Consider the following 17,933-nt stretch of genomic DNA (forward strand, 5'->3'; position numbering starts at 1 on the left):
AGCCGATTCTTTGTGGACTCTTTACGATCAGTACTTACCACCTCCATGGCCTTAAATGGTCACGAAAAACTCCTTTTGCTCAAAGCCTTGCGGTTTCATCTGGATACTTCTCGACCTCAACAGGAAAAAAAGATTCGTCAACTTTTAGCTACCCAAGACGTGTATGACGATGTGTGTGTAGCTTGTGACTTACACCCTCATTGGACAGATGTCCGTGCCTGGAAAGAAGGGGGTTTTGAGGCTTGGACCCAAGAAGTGGCCCAGTATGCACGAGAGTTGTTCAAGGAAAAAAGTTACTTTTCATCCCGTGTTAGTGACGGTGCCAGAAGAACCCGTCACCCAGGACAGGACTGTCGTGGACAGACCTGAAAGACCCTTTCGGGAGGACACTTGTGTGACCTTACCCCCTGTTGAACTGGTTAAAACATTACCCAAAACATGTGGTTGTTGTACAGACACTTGTGTTTATTCCACGTTTATAGTTATCATGTGCCTTTTATTCTTGTACTTAAGCCTTTGGCTTTTATGTATTTTTGTCTTTCGTGTTCATGTTTGAAAAAAAAACATTCAATAAACGTGTTCTGAAAAAGTATATAAACTCTTGTCTTGTTTGTTTTTTCGTGTCACAAGTGACATTTCTCGTACCATGGCTACCTCTGCTGTCTCTGCTCCCTCTTCCTCTACTGTCAAAGTCATCGACGAACACTTAGATCGTGCCAGTTGGGAGGCTTTGTATCTTCGCCATCCCTTTAACATGCTCATTGCTGGACCTAGCGGTTCAGGCAAAACCGAATTCGTCAAACGTTTGATCGAACATAAACATCATTTGATCGATCGGCCCCCTCAACGGATCGTGTGGTGTTACAAAGAGTGGCAATCGGCGTACAACCTCTTGCGAGAAAGTCAAGGCGATTCCATCGTGTTTGTGGAAGGCATTCCTAAAGAAGACGATGGCATCGTCTCTGACTCCCGTCTAACCCATTTGGTCATTTTCGACGACATGTTAGGAGAAGACGAAGAAGAAATTAAATTGTGGTTTACGCGCAAAGGGCATCACCGTAATGCCAGTGTCGTTTACATCACCCAAAATTTGTTTCAACAAAGTAAAGCCCATCGCACCATCAGTCTCAATGCGCATTACGTAGTCTTGTTTAAAAGCCCTCGAGATAAATCGCAAGTACAAGTCTTAGCCAAACAGTTAGGAACGCCTTGGCTGACTCAGGCGTACGACGATGCCACTCAAACGCCACACGCCTATTTACTCGTCGATTTGAAACCTACGACTCCCGAGGATTTGCGATTTCGTACCCACTTGTTTCACCACTGGTGCCAAGACGGAGGGCCTGTCCTGTACACGTCTCCGTCCTCGACTTCATTTCACTCCCCATGAAAAAAATCTATAAAAACCTCAGACCCTTTTTCGTCTGTCTCACTCACAGTGTGAACATGACGTCCCTTCAGTCGCATCTTCCCGTCAAATTGATTCGTGCCTTGTATGGCATCAGCCGAGAAAAAGATCCACAAACACGAGCCCGTGTCTTAGAAGCTAGTCTCAAAGAAGTCTTACGATGGTTCACGGTGACGGCACGTCAATTACTCCAAGGAATCATTCAGATTCCTCATCAAACCCAACGCTTTTTCGATCGAAACAAAGTCGCTTTGGTCCAACTGGCCGATCCCCGCATCGACACTCAAACCAAAAAACAAATCATTTTGAAACCTGGAGGGAGCGGTACTCTAGGAGGGGTCATCATTCGCTCACTCTTAAGATGGGATCCTAATGCCCCCAAAGTTATCCCCAAGACAAAAGTCCAACGAAGCCCCAAGAAGAAAAAGAAAAAGACCAGGTCCCCAAGAAGAATAACTTCTCCAGTGGCAGGACCCTCCTCTTACCAGACACCACCACCATCACCCCGGAAAAAGAAAAGAAGCCCCCAGAAAAAGAAACAGAGAAAAAGTCCCCAGAAAAAGAAAAGTCCACAGAAGAAGAAGAAAACTAGTCGCAAGAGAGGCACTTCGGCCAGGACGCAACCTTACACTCGCAAGCCACGACCTGCCACAACGTCTCCGGCAGCCTCACGTTTGTCCACTTCTCCGTTGATGTCACCAGGAACTGAAGAGTACTTGGAGACGTTGATCACACCAAGAACTTCTCCGTTGATGACCCCCAAAAGAACTTCCCCAGTGGCAGGACCTTCCAATTTAGCAGCAGTGGCTGCTGCTCACAAAGTACCTTCTCCCAAAATCAAAGTTCAAGAAAGATCGGGCATGTTACAAAGTTTACTGGATTTGTCCAAGCAAGAACTGGCTCGATTTAGTCCGTTACGTACCCCTGCACGACGTGTCATGCCTGTCCTCAAACTGATAAAACGTAAAGACAATCAGTGGCGACGCGTTCCAGTATAAAAAAGGCCTGTGACCGAGTAGGGTATCAGTGTTTTTAGGTGCTCCTAAAGACTCAAAGATGTCACCCTCCAGAAAACCCCAAGGAAAGAAAAGGAAAGGACTACCACCACGTTTAGCCAAACATGGGGACCTGTTATCTGTCCTGTCCAAAGCTTCTCCACCCCTACGAAAAAAACTCATTCAAACGGCCTCCAAAGAGGTCATCGATACCGTGTGCGAATGTTGTTTGAACGTTTTGAAAGGCACGATCCCTTTGTCCAAACACCAGAAACAATGCTTAGGCAAACATCGTCACGTTCTTCGGAAAATGGTTCAAAAGAAAATTCCCATTCGTCAAAAAAAGAAGATGTTGGTCCAACGTGGAGGCATTTTACCTCTCTTGTTAGGCCCCATACTGAAAGGAGTCTTGGGAACCATGTTGGGAGGACTGGTGGGAGCAAGATAAAAAGGCCTTCGGAAGTCCCAAGATCTCAGAATTCACCCCTGACAACCCCATGGAAGGACGAAAACTAGCTTTAGTGCCTTACAAACGATGGATGGAATACCATCGGTGGCAAGAACAACGCACCCCGCATTTACCTCCCAATCCCAATTTGAGCGAGATGTCCCAGTTACAACACGAATTGCAATCCTTGCTGGATCGCCAAGATTTGTCCGAAACAGAAAAATCTCAAAAGTACGGTCAACTCTTGCAAAGACTGCAACTCTTTCACCAGAAAGCTTTAGACGAAACAGCTTTACCCACTCTGAAAGATTTTAAGACCTTGATGAAAAGTCCAGCACCATCACCAGTACCAGTACCAGTACCACCAGTACCCGTGACCAAGACAGAAAAAGGAAAAGAAGAAGAAGAAGAAGGGTTTCAAACTCCACCAGAAAAAGTACGCAAGTTAACAACACCACCTACCTCCAGAATTGGATGGATTAAAAAGATGATGGCCACCCCTTCTTCCTCACAAGAGAAAAAGAAAGTGAAGACAGAAGTGAAGACAGAAGTGAAACAAGAACCGATATCCCCTGCTCAGACATCCTCCTCCTCTTCGACACCTATTGCTGGCCGCACACGCAAAGCCTTGCAATCCAAGAAAATACCCCAAGAGAAAAAGAGTAGCCTCTTCCAAGAGTGGGTACCTTATTAAGACACCAATCCACACAAAAAAATGGAAAAAGTCTTAGCTAGCATTTACTACGATCCCTCCCATCCTGCAGGTTACGCAGGAGTTCAAAAATTGTATCGTGCTGCCAAAACGCGACTGAAAAGTCTCCGTTTACCTCAAGTGCAACGATGGTTACAAGAACAAGCTACCTACACTTTACACAAACCCATTCGACGCAAGTTTGCCAGAAGTCGCACCCGAGTGGAAGGCATCGATCATCAATGGCAAGCCGATTTAGCCGATGTCTCTCATTTGGCCAGCTACAATCGTGGTTACAAATATTTGTTTTGTGTCATCGACGTCTTTTCCAAATTTGCCTGGGTCGTACCCTTGACTTCCAAATCCAGCAGCGAGTTAGTGCGAGCCCTGCAACGGGTGTTGAAACAAAGCGGTCGTCGCCCTCTTCGATGGCAAACGGACAAAGGCACCGAATTTCTGAACCAAGCTTTCCAAAAAGAATTAAAGAAACGTGACATTCATTTTTTTACCACCGAGAATCCCGAAACCAAAGCCAGCATCGTGGAACGTTTTCAACGCACTTTGAAAGAACGCATGTGGAAATATTTTACGCATCACCACACTCTGAAGTACATCGACATCTTACCGCACCTGGTGCAAGCGTACAACCAATCTTACCATCGAAGCATCGGACGTGCCCCGCAAGACGTGACTCCCGACAACGAAGTGATGGTGTTCGAGCGCCTGTTCGGTACGTCCCCGACGAGGGCTGTCCTCAAGAAAAGTGGAGAGTTGACCGTAGGAGATTGGGTGCGCATTGGCAAAACCAAACGCACTTTCGACAAAGGTTACTTACCTAACTGGACGACCGAACTGTTTCGCGTCACTGGACGAGTACATGGCCGTCATCCTGCCGTCTATAAATTGGAAGACATGAACGGAGAAGTGCTCAAAGGAACGTTTTATTTGCCCGAGTTACAACGTGTCACCAAAAAAGAAGACGACGTGTACGACATCGAAAGCATTCTCGAACGCAGAACCCGTAAAGTGGGCAAACGACGTGTCAAAGAAGTCAAAGTACGTTGGAAAGGATATCCACCCAGTTTTGATTCTTGGATCGACGCTTCGCAAGTCATCGACTATAAAAAGAAGAAGTGACCATCATGCCCTTTCACACAGCAGACGCAGCTACGTCGACCAGTCCTTCTTCCCCTAGTTCTTCTGTGCAAGATTTACAAAAACAACCCTTGTGGGTGTGGTGTGGAGAACGTGTGCCTAAAACGCAAATCGTCTTTTTCTGCCAAATCTTCGTGGTGTATTGTGTCATCGGGGCAGCCATCGCCAATTTGAGTTTGCAACAAGGAGACAAACAATTGTGGACCATTTTATTGAGCAGTTGCATCGGTTACCTGCTTCCCAATCCCTCCCTGAAATTCTCCTCGAACGGGAACGTTGTGTCCAGTACCAGTGCCAGTCACCACTCCAACAACCACAACCAGAACCCCATTTTGGGCGGAGACACACCTCTGACATCCACTAATATTCCCTCGGACAACCACAGAACTCTGGAATTATGAGTCACCAAAACCAATTTTACTTAACCTTACCCAGTGACAGTTCCATGGAGGTGTTTCCCAACAACACGTTGTGCTGTTACACGGCCAAATTACCTCAAGCCATCCCCTTAGATCACGAAGCCCATTGGGAAGTGGCTTTAGTAGAAATGATTCACCCGACCCAAGTCCTCAATGTCGTTGCCAATCAAAATGTTTTTGATGTGGAAGTTTATGACGAACAAATACAACAGTGGATGGATACCCATAGCAAATATAAGCATAAAACCCCTAGCACAAAAAATCTAAAGTACACCATCTATCACTTGTTCGTTCCCCAAGGGTATTATTTTAGTGGTCAACATTTGGTCAACACCATAGCCACCAGGTTTAATGGCGTGTTTGGGGAAGCTTTTAAGAATGTCAAGAACAAAACTGTCACCCTGGAATACCACAAAACAGCTCGTCGCTTCCTGATAAAATTTCCTGAGGATAAAATCATGGGTTTCTATTTTTGTGATGAATTGTTTGACATGTTGGGCGGTGACATGGAGATGAGGAAGAGAGTAGAACAACAAAAAAAAAACCCCCGAATTATCAATCATTTACGACAACGAGACTTTTGGCCAGTATTTTCGTACCCCGGTAGAACTGAACCAAGGACAGAATTTGATGTTCGTGTATTCCGATGTGGTGGAATACAACGTGGTGGGACACACCTCCGTGCCATTACTGCGTGTCATTCCTTTCAAAGTGGATTCTGCCGCAAACGCTGACGAGGAAGGTGGAAACACTTACCACGTCCACCGCGAATTTGTCCATCCTCACTATTTGCCGGTCAGCAAGTCGTATTTGGACACGGTCAACATTACTATAAAAGGAGATCTGGGACAAAATATTCCATTCACCAAAGGAAAAGTCACGGTGAAACTCCATTTTCGAAAACGGTTCTCTCACGACTCGTAAGCAAGTCATGTATCCAGTGTACCGAGGGGTGGCTCGACAGCGAGGACACGGTTTAGGAGATATGTTAAAATCGGCCTTTCGTTCGGTGGCCCCGGTGTTGAAACCGATGGTGACACGCGGATTGCACGCCTTGAAAGATGCGGCACTGACGCAAGGCAAAGAATTTCTCCAAAATGTCATCATCGACAAACAAAACCCTAAAGAAGCCTTCATGAGGGCAGGCAAAAATGTCTTGCTGCAAACGGGCAAAGACATTTTGGGCCGACGAGACACACCTATAAATGCCCTGCACGCTACCGAGTCAGGCATTCAGCAAGGACAAAGCAGAAAGAGACGACGAAGAAAACACCCTTTCACCAGACTTCAAGCGAGAAAGGCCAAGAAAAGAAGAACCGTTCGAGACTTAGACGTTTTCGATTATTGAGACACAGAACAAAAAATGATGCACCGAGAGTCTTGCGCTTGTTCCAAGACGGAACTGGATCTGTTTGCCATGCCCCCCACCATGATGACCATGCAAGAATCTCAGTGGGTGGAATTTCACCCCGTCTCCTCATTGACCGATTCCGCTCCCATCGAGTTTGAAATCAAAGGACAGCCCGAAGATTACATCGATCTGAATAGCAGTTACTTGTACCTGAAAGTCAAAATTCTAGATAAGGCTGGAGGTGCTATAGACGATGAAGCAGTAGCTCCCGTCAACAATTTCATGCATTCCTTGTTCAGTGGAGTGGACTTGTACTTGAATAACAAACTGGTCAGTAGCAGCATGGATACTTACCCTTATCGTGCCTACCTGGAAAATCTCTTGACGTACGGAATAGATGCCAAGAACACTCATCTCAATTCCTGTGTAGTATGGGAAGCTGACGAAGTAGGCGAGTTTGAAACATTCGAAAAAGATGCAACAGCCAAAAAAAACAATGCGGGATTTATAGAACGAAGAGACAGAATCAAAGATGGACAGAGTTTAGAACTGATGGACCGTTTGCATTTGGACATGTGGTTGCAAGAGAAATATTTGCTAAACGGAGTGAATGTTCGCCTGAGACTGAATCGGAGCAGTACCGCTTTCCATTTATTGGGTAATGCTGACGAGTACAAAACCAAAATCCTAGAAGCCAGACTCTACGTACGCCGTGTGGAAGTGTTACCTAAAGTGGGAAACGACATCAGTCAGACGTTGAGCAGAACGACCGCCAAATATCCCATACGAAGAGTGGAAGTGAAAACCTTCACCATTCCCACTGGACAGCGATCCATGATCGAAGATCATCTGTTTCAAGGACAGCTACCCAAACGTTTGATCGTTGGTATGGTCGAGAATACAGCCTTCAACGGAGCCTTCGCTAAAAATCCTTTCAACTTTGAACACTTTGACGTGTCTAAGATCGAAGTCAGTCGCGATGGCAAGACCTTGTGTACCCGACCTTTCGAACCTGACTTTAAAAACAAGAATTACTTGAGATCGTACTTGTCCTTGTACGAAGCCACCGGTCAGTTAGGAACCAACACCAGTCACGGTATTACGTACGAAGATTATGCAGGAGGCTATGCTTTGTGGGCGTTTGATTTCACTCCAGACCAAGGCAGCGACGAGGGACATTTCCACCCTATAAAATCCGGCCAGATTCGTGTGGAACTTCAGTTTGCAAATCCTCTGCCAGAGACAGTGAACGTCATCCTGTATGCAGAATTCGATAATACCATAGAAATCAACAGTTTGAGAGAAGTCATTCTAGATTACTAGAAGTCATGGAAGATTGTTATCCCTCTTTACCTAGTGGAGAAACTTTGGAGATGAAATGTGAGGAGACCGTGGAAGGAGAAGAATCTCAAGACAAAGAAGATATCATGATGAAGTCGAGATGGCCAGAACAAGAAGCCCATTTAGTCTCCTGTTTTGCCAAACACTTGGTCGACAAAATGACGGAATTGATCAAGAAAAATTGCTATGGATGTCAAAACGATCATCCCAGTCAAATTCAACACGATAAATGCCTGATGTTAAGTCAAGAAGAAAAATTGGACGAGTATCTGGACGAAGCTTGGAGTCTCATCTCGAACAAAGACGTGTTGCACCAGTGGTATAAAGACTTGCGTGAACATTCTTGTCCACCATTAACCACTCAAGAGATCCATCGTATCGAAGCTCTCCTGAATCAGAGTGAGGAAACAGAACGAATAACCGTTTATTCGTCAGACATTTTCAAGCAAAAAGTCAGGATCGAATTGACGACTTATTATTACCTGTGAAGAAGAAGAAAACAAACACAAATCAATGGATACCTGGGAACTTTATTACCTTTTGAACCACAGTTCGTATACGTCTTCTTGGAATCCTGTCGTCTGTGCTAAAGATGAACTCCCTCATCGCAAACCTCAAGACCATCAAGCTTACGTGATCAACACGGACGACAGTCATCTCCCAGGAACCCACTGGGTAGCCGTCTACTTTCCTCAAGAAGGCTGTGTGGAATATTTCGATTCGTACGGATTGCCGCCTTTGGAAGACGATATCATCGACTTTATGAGAAGAAATGCTCAAACCACCCGATTCAATAATGTGAAATTACAAGGCACAGATTCCTTGGTGTGTGGACAGTACTGTGTGTATTTTCTGCATCATCGGAGCCTGGGCTATTCCTTAGAACATTTAGTGACTCATTTCGATCCTCGTTCTTCTGCTAGAAATGATGTGAAAGTAGATCGATGGTTTTGTGACCATTATGTTTATCTTTTGTCTCAAGCTAGGAAACGTAGTGTCCATCAATGGCCTAATGATTTCCAACAGTGGAAATCACAATTTCATTCACAACGTTGTCAGCCCTGTTTAAAGTAGATTGTGAATTGAGAAAAAAATGTTTGTGATTTGAAAAAATTGTTTGATGTTATAGTGTTGGATTATTGTTAAAAATGTTAGAGTTGTTGTTTAGTGTTAAGTGATTTTTGAATAAAAAATGTTGTGTTTTGAAAAAATGCTTTTGTCTTTTGTTTAGCTATAAGAATGTTGAATTGATGCTCTTTCATTTCTTACTATCCCTCTCATGACAATCACTGAACGTTGCGAATCGAAAACCGTGTGGGGGATGTTTTCCTTCACGTCCGCGCTTTCACTTTAAGAACCGGGTTGTTCCCAGTCTAGCCATCCATTGTCGACTCATCCTCCTAAGAAGATGTGCTCCAAACTAGCTAAGCTCAACGAAGCCTACGTGAATCTGCATAGGGTCAGACACAGTCTGATACCGAAACCAGAAGAAATAGAGAATGTGAGAATGTTAAAAATCACTGAAGACCTGATAGAAGAGCTCTTCAGAGAAGAAATGAACAGGGAGAAAGAAGAATGGACAGAGAAGTACAGACTTCAGAGACAACAGCAACAGCAGCAACAGCAGCAGCAACAACAGCAACAGCAGCAGCAGCAGCAACCTGAAGCTGACAGAGGCTTTGTCGATTGTCGTATCGACACCAAAGAATTCTTCTTCTCTTTCCGAAGAAGCAGACCTATTGCCAGAAAGTCTATCCTCAGAGGACATCGCATTCTTAGAAACTAAAAGAATGCCATAGCAAAACAAAAAAACAGCCCTTTTCAGGGCTACCCAATACTCAAGAAAAGAAATAACGATCGATTTGCCAATGTGTGTAGGTAGAGTAGTGTGAATATAAACACTAACTCTTTATTAATAGTGGAAGTGTATGTGTTTGTGTGTTTGTGTTTATAAGTGATAAAGTAGGTTGGTGTGGATAGTAGATTAAAATGATGTTAGTTTTTTTGGGCTGTTTGAGGTGTATATTTGGGGTTAGATTGGATTGCTTTGCGTATGTGGATAGTCTATTGAAGTGATGGGTAGCATAAAAAAGTGAGTGAGTGTTTCTTTTAGGTCCGTGCGTTGTTGTTTTTTTGGTCATGATCTAGGTAAGATGAATTTTATGTTATTAGGGGGATGTTTTCCTTCACGTACGCGCTTTCAGTATAAATTGAAACTCGTTCGGCAGTCCAGCTACCCTTGTTGATTGATCAACACAGCCAGAAGAATGAACACGAGACTTGAGAAACTGTTGGAGCTTCATGTGCATCTGGAATATGCCAGGCGCATATTAAATGAACTGGCCGCGGAAGCCATTGTAGAGGAGGGAAGGGTAAGAGAGGAGGAAAGAAGAAAGAAAGAAGAGGAGGAGAGAAGATATAAAGAAGAAGAAGAAAGAAGATATAAAGAGGAAAGAAGAAACAAAGAAGAGGAGGAAAAGGAGAGAAGAAATTTCAAAATCCCAGAGAGCGAAAATTGGGATTCTGAAGCGACATATCCTGCCTCTGCTCTCTGCCCCCAAAAGGTAAAAAGTAACTGGGGGATAAGATGTGTATGTGGCGCCAGGCCTGGAAGGTGCCACCATTAACCAGGTGTCCATGAAGTTCCAAACAAAAACAGCCCTTTTCAGGGCTACCCAATACTCTAGAAAAGAAATAACTATTAATTTGCCAATGTGTGTAGGTAGAGTAGTGTGTATATAAACACTAACTCTTATTTCAGATAGTGTGAGGGTATGAGTTTGTGTGTTTGTGTGTTTGTGTTTGTAAGAGCTCAGGTATGTTATTGTGAATAGTAGATTATGGGTTTCTTAGCGTATGTGAAGAGTATAGTTAGGGTTTTATTATATGAAATGAGAAAGTAGGGGATGTTTTCCTTCACGTACGCGCGATGTTGGGTCATCATCTAGGTAAGATCCATTTTATGTTTTAGGGGGATGTTTTCCTTCACGTTCGCGCTTTTCGTATAAGAACCCACAGTGCTCGTTGTTCAAACCATTCTGCAAAGAATACAAAGAAGATGGCTTCTAACCAAATGGACAAAATGGAAAAATTGCAAAACGTTCTCGACAATTTAGGAATGATAGAGCAAATGTTGGTTAACCTAAACGAGGATCACTATTCATATAGTCCCCATCGAGTGAAGATGGAGATAAACAATTTACGAAAAATGAAGGTAATCATCAGTGATCTGTTGAAAGAAATAAAGGAGGAAAAGGAGGATGAAGAGGAAATGATAAGGATGAGAGAATGGAATGAAAAAATTGAAAAAGAAGAAGAAAATGAAAAGAGGAAGAAAGAAGAGGAGGAAGAGAAGAAAGAAGAGGAGAAGAAAAAAAAGAAAGAGAAGAAGAGTGTAGGAGATAAAATAAGAACTTGGTGGAGGAAAAGAAGAAATTAGAAGCAGAAGAAAACCCAAAGGCCCTTTTCAGGGCCAGCCATATTTCTCGAAAAGAGATAGCCTTTCAATTGCCTACCCTTTTTTTAAAAAAAAAATTTTTTTAAAAAAAATCCCAAAAGCCCAAACTCTATTCCCCATGTTAATTTCCCTTGTCGCTAGACAGACCCACACTATAGTTCCATGTTAAATTCCCCTTGTCGCTAGAGTGGCCCACGATTTTTCTCCATGTTAAATTTCCATTGTCGCTAGAGTGGCCCAGGGGGGTCTGTAATGCTAATTCCCATTGTCGCTACGGTGGCCCTATTCACTACTAGCATCTAATGTGTACAGAGAGAGAGAGAGAGAAAGATCTTTATCTTATAGGCATTTTATATATTTTCCCCACTGCATTCTCGTGAATTCTTATATATATATATATATATATATATATATATATATATAACACAAAATCATATATTTATTTATAAGAAACACCTGTTGGAGGGAGAGAGAGGCATATATCTTTTTATTATAGGCATATTACATATTTTCCCCCTGCGTAAACAAACCTTAAACATTTAGTATGTAAACTGAGAACTTGCACAATCTGTAATAAATATGCATGCAGATTCGGTATCACATGCTCTTGATTCTATTTCAAGTATATTAAATAGGGTTAAAAACTCAAAGAAATATTCCATTCTAGCATACTTAAAGGCAATATTCTTTCCAATTCATGTCTAACTGTACAAATCTTAACAATTTCCGTAGACGCATTGTTCTCACATCGCTTTCAATAAATTATTTTCTGCTAATGGTATGATATCTACAATATATATATATATATATATATATATATATATATATATATATATATATATATATATATATATATATATATATGTGTGTGTGTGTGTGTGTGTGTGTGTGTGTGTGTGTGTGTGTGTTTTACCTCTACGAAGCAAAATACATTTGATTGAATCAAATTTAAATCATTCATATGATTCTATTTCACTGCCTATCAAATTTGCAAATCTTGTCAAAGGTCTCTATTCCTAGACATGTTCCGAAGATGCGAGAGAAGATTAATGTAAATTTCAGCAAAAAGTTGAATTTATTATCATTTAATATACTAAGTTTTGTCAAATAGGTATTAGTTAGTAGTAACTTAGGAATTAATGTAAACAAACTATCAGAGATCAGTAGATTTAATAATTTTATGTACGGGAAAAAACTTTTCCCATGATAAAACGGTATGTATGGTGGAAATGATTAAGACAGTTTATTTTAGTTTCACCTAATAAACTCCATTATATTCTAGAATTATATTTGTCTTGCGTCAAACAAGTAAGTGTAATAATTGACAGCCATGCTTATTTTATAAATTTTGTATAAATTAAAATGTCTTTATTAAACCAATGACGACTGTGACTCTAATACATGATTTCACCAATCATTTCCAAAGAAAATCCAGACCGATATGTTGAATAACAAACAGAGCTGAAACGGTGTATTAAGGCTACCGTATGTTCTTACTCTCTGGAAATTGCGACATTTTAAGCAAGTGTGTTATGGATATGGCGGACCCCACGTGAATCGCAAATCTAACAGCGTCGCTCAAATGACCATGTAGTCTCGTTTACCCAACCCCCTTGAAACATGGTTATAGGAACAATCAAAATAATACGTCACACAGTCACGTGAATGGTCATTCGCATGTGTAAGTGGTAAGCAGAAACACAAGACAATTGTGCTGATTACGGAAAAAAACTGTACTTACCTCTCAACTTTCTTAGCAGTCCTTAAAATTGATTTTTATTGTATAAAACGTAACATAAAATACTCAGCAAAAAGAATTGTAGCCTTCAAAACTTCACACTTGAAAATCGCATCTTTCGGAAAACGCACAATCGTAACTACATTGCGGATTATGGTTTATAAATTTTTCATACCTGCTCATCGTGTTTCTGCACTCTTTAATGTATTTCAATATTGCAGACTGCATGACTGGCGTGGCTCTGAATCAGACATGAGTACTCCTTTGTTCAAAGACGAACCCACGGAACCCCTAAAAGGGATCAAAATGATCAGGATGTACGGTGGGCTCCCAATAGAGAAGGTAGCAGGCTCGGGGAAACTGTTGGGGCATAGACTTGAGCTCCGCAGGAAGTTGATCCAGCGGAGACGCTGGATTGTTGACATGGAATTTCTACTGGCCTTAACGGGCATTGTGTTGATGATAATTGAAACGGAACTGGTAATAGCCCAAAAAATAACCCAGTCAGACACACTCTCAATTTGTCTAAAATCAACAATCAGTGCTACAACCGTGATCTTGCTCATCTGCATATGTTGGTATTACTATATTGGAGCAATCATCAAAGCTTCCGATGCTGGAGTCAAGGAATGGCAATCAGTGGTGACCACGTGGACATGGGTTGGACTGTTCACAGAATTAACTGTATGCGCCGTTCATCCGATTCCAGGGGATATAAGAATACAGTACGTGTCCCCGGCAGGCGATAAGAAGAGAGTCAGCATTGACGCCGTATTGTCCATCCTTATGATGAGCAGACTTTATCTTATTGCTAAATTTGCGGTGGTCCACAGCAGACTGCTGACGGATACATCTACGAACAGCATTGGAGCGTTGAGCAAGATAAAAATTAATTCCATCTTTGTTTTCAAAGCTGCAATGTCCAGCAGTCCAAGTCTCTTGCTGTTAACCGTGATGATGACAACCTTCATCGTGAATACGTGGGCCATGAGAACTTGCGAGATTTATTACGAGGATGGGGAAGATAACACATACGCTGAAATAATGTGGCTTGTCGCTACAACGTTTCTCACTATTGGTTATGGAGACGCAGTACCGAGGAGCTACTGCGGGAGATATATATCGGTTTGTACGGGGGTTATGGGTGTTGGATCAACTGCACTTCTTGTTGCAGTTTTGGCACGAAAACTAGAGCAGACAAGGCAGGAAAAATACGTATTTCATATGGTTTCCAGAATTCAAATCGAGAAAAGACGAAAAATTGCAGCTGCAAATGTGATAAAAGCAACGTTAAAGTTGTGGATTTTGAAAAATTCGGATATATGTTCTGAAAAATGCAGACGGCATTATGAGGATCAGTTGAAGCAGTCAATCCGGGGTTTAAGAAAAGCAAAGAATGAAATGGCGCATGTCGGGGACATTACAGTCGGATTTCTTGAAATATCAGAGACCGTGAACAGAATCGGAGAAAGAGTGGACAGCATCACACACAATCTAGATAATAACGAGTACAAAACGTCATCCATGGAAGCAAGATTGACAAATATTGAGGGAAAGCTGGATGAAATTCGTACTATGCTTACAGTGAAAAGAAAATAAAACAGTGTGATTACAATGAAATTAACGGTTACACTTCGAAGTTGAAACTGATGAACATATCACAAACGTCACAATTATTTACTATCACATCTTTTAGGAGCTTGTGTATGGAGTAAAGATCTAATGTATGCAACCAAATACTGTATTTATATTTCTATTTACTTCAAATCTGGCTGAATTGGATATCCATTCAATAGCCACAGATTTTATTTTGCACAACCAGTTTCTTTTGTTCCTAACCAATTTTTTTTTTTTACAATTAGGTTCGATAAACGCTCTCGCGAAGTCGCGCTAATTATGCTTTGATTACTGAAAGTAATATTGTCATAATATGAAGATCACGTACTATTTTGACATTTACAATTCCTACCGTTTAAATTTTATATTTAACATGTAAAAATTAATGTACAAGTGTATATAGTTATTGTAATTATTGCAAATAGGCTATTGTCAGAAGCAGGCGGAATCAGTATTATTTTACTATAGCATTAATATTTCGCGCCTTAGCCAAAATTAACCAGTTACTGGAAAGTTGGAATTAAGCGGACCCGTGGTTGTGCACGTAAGGCTAACATTGAACATTCACCTTAAACGGGGAGGAGTAACTTAGTCGTTACACTTGAACATTTTAAGTTGACCAAGCATGAACATATCAGTTAATTATTTATATGGTTCAGCTACTCTTTCTGAGATGCTTCCACAGACCAATCTAGATGAGTGCAGATTAGTTAAGGTAAGAAATATTGAAGCGTTATCAAGGAACGCCAGAAACCACGATAATCACTGAAGATGAAAGAGAAAGAAAAAAAAAAGGTAACAAAGTTTTGGGTTACTCTTCCACAGATGCATCCACGTGGGAATTTTGCAATCTGATAAAAATCAGATCTCCGCTGTCCTACGGGAAGATCTGACGACGACTGCTTAAGGGTCATGTTCTGGTGACCTTTGAATTTGCCAATGGAAATGCAGCTTTCAAAAATCTGAAAATGACTCAAATCGTTCGGTACACATATCCAAACGCGTAGATATAAGACTTCATCTGATTGGTTTATAAAATTAGCGATTATGGTAATAACATAGGTTACCAAAACATGAACCCAAAGGGGTCGCTGTCAGATCTTCATGTATAACAGTGGAGATCTGATTTTAATCAGACTGAGGAATCTTGACGAGTGCTGGTGAAATATGATCCAAAATATTGCCAGTGTCACGAATAAACAGTGACCTACGTCTGATATGGGTGTTTTACTCTTCTCAAGAGGCTCCCCCATGCCAACTTGATAAGTGCAAGTAAAATAGGGTGCAATACATGGCGTTACGAATGTGTACGGAACGAATATGGTGAGGGGATAATAAAGTAAGCAGTATCCAGTTTCTTTTTTTTTTCCACATCAAAGGACTGTTATTTAAGTTTCGTGTTAAAATTTCCCTCATGCTTGTGTATCTTCTAAATCTATGCATTTCTAGAAAAGCAAGCATGACAGCTTAACATATCTCCGAAATGGAAACGGCTGAAATGAATATTCTGATGAAAGGTCAAAACGTGAACGTCGCTACTAGCAAGTTAAACATGTTTAAATCTGTGGAACATGCTCATCCAATGACCTCGCCCTGGCGAGATCAAAGGTTGCGTGGATCAGTTAGATGTCTGCATTCAATTGTACATAGATTTAGTCATAAGATGATACGCGATAACATTATTTAAAAAAAAACGCTCTAGATCTAAGCTCAGTTGCGTCCCCAAAACTAGGACCTGGGTATATAACTCATGGAAAACAACCCGTATGCAAAATCTGAGCAATGGTAAAATATGCACAAAACTGATCTACAACGAAGTATTCTTTCAATTACCGCCTCACCTGTGTTTTGTAATCAAATCATGTCTGTCGATTTATAATACTGAAATATGATACCATTATCAACAAAGGACCCAAGTGGGCCTGATATCGCTCGACTGACACCTCCCTAGTAACCAAATGCAAGAGAAGTTCGAGAGAAAAAAATATGGGTCAATATGATTCAGATTTATTCCAGTGCTGTTGACTGCACATGTGTTGGCACATCAACATATTTTTTGTCCCACACTGACAGGCCTCTATGTCAGGATGCTTTCTGTTAATGCTGGTTAATTTCAAATATTTTTTACATTTTATTTTTATTCTTGTCAATTTTCGCTCTTTAGCTTAGGCCGCATTAGCCATTTTTACTTCCCTTATTTTTTTTAAATAAAATGTTTTTTGGCATTAGTGATAATTGATATGCATACATTGAGTTCAGACTACCTCGCAAGTCTAAGACTTCAAGACACCTCAGTGACAGATCTACTTTAAACAAGCTAATTTGTTTCTTTTGATTTTATTCAGTGCTGCAAATAAAAGAACTATATCTATTAAAGAATGTTTTTGCAATGAATTAATTAATACAGTTCATAATTAAAGGTAAATAAATCACAACATGTATGTGCGGTTTTACTCACTGACCTGGAGTCAATTATACAGCAGGTTGCCGCCATTTGTAATTTATTAACTTGTCACTTTGACTAGAGAGTATCAGCAATACTTTATAAACAGGATGAAAATTTATTCGTAATTGTTTGTCATGGGACTTTTTGCAACAATTCACCGATAAGTACTCACAGCGTCAGAGAATGCACGTTACTCAGGATGCTATATTAATCAGGTGGCTAGTGAGGTGTGATTGTGCATCTTCGTGCATAAAACACAATGTGCAACCACTGAGAACCAAAATTTGTTAAGAACATAGTTTTCATCCGAAAGAAACGCACTCGATCACATCACCTCTGTTGGATGTAAACATCAGTTCTAATATTTTGTGGTAAACCGTCCGTGACTGAATTTTCATAACTCTAAAAACATACCGAAAGTTTTCCTAACTGTTCAAGCCGCATTCTAGATGCAGAAAACAATACATATTGTCAACACCCAGTGCATACTCTGTAACCATTAGTCCCTTGGAAAAGAAATATTAGCGAATTTGGTGAAAATTACGGTTATGTGTGAATATGTGATGGCGGATCGGTGTCATTTGTACATATTTCATGTTAGGTACTGTAACAGTGTAAATCGATCTAAGGGCCATATGGTGTGATTGTAATGCGAGAGGCTTTGTAACAATCATTGCAAGATGGCGTGTAATCTGCATAAAGTCAATTATAATGACTACACATACAACCAGAAACAGAGAATTGACTTAGCCTTGTTATTAAAATATCTTAAATCGGCAGGGTACCCAGATCCTACCCTTTTACGTTCGCGAGACCCCCCCCCCCAATCGTTAGAAACTGAAACGTTCAAGTCTTTGCAGTTTATAT

The 17,933-nt window shown here is 41.2% G+C and overlaps 1 protein-coding gene across 3 annotated transcripts in view; it reads left to right on the forward strand.

The window, feature by feature from the left end:
* Positions 1–14,740, forward strand: part of LOC149780562 (small conductance calcium-activated potassium channel protein 2-like) — a 31,086-nt gene extending 16,346 nt beyond the window's left edge. For all 3 annotated transcript variants that reach the window (XM_089937599.1, XM_089937600.1, XM_089937601.1), the window contains exon 2: positions 13,225–14,740. In XM_089937599.1, the coding sequence (XP_089793725.1) occupies positions 13,225–14,602 (1,378 nt within the window). In that variant the 3' untranslated portion in view covers positions 14,603–14,740. The remainder of the gene's footprint in view (positions 1–13,224) is intronic.
* Positions 14,741–17,933: the final 3,193 nt, after the last annotated feature.

The sequence above is a fragment of the Sinohyriopsis cumingii genome, chromosome 16 (genome assembly GCF_028554795.1).
Source record: "Sinohyriopsis cumingii isolate HCF-2022 chromosome 16, ASM2855479v2, whole genome shotgun sequence".
Lineage (NCBI taxonomy): Eukaryota > Metazoa > Mollusca > Bivalvia > Unionida > Unionidae > Sinohyriopsis > Sinohyriopsis cumingii.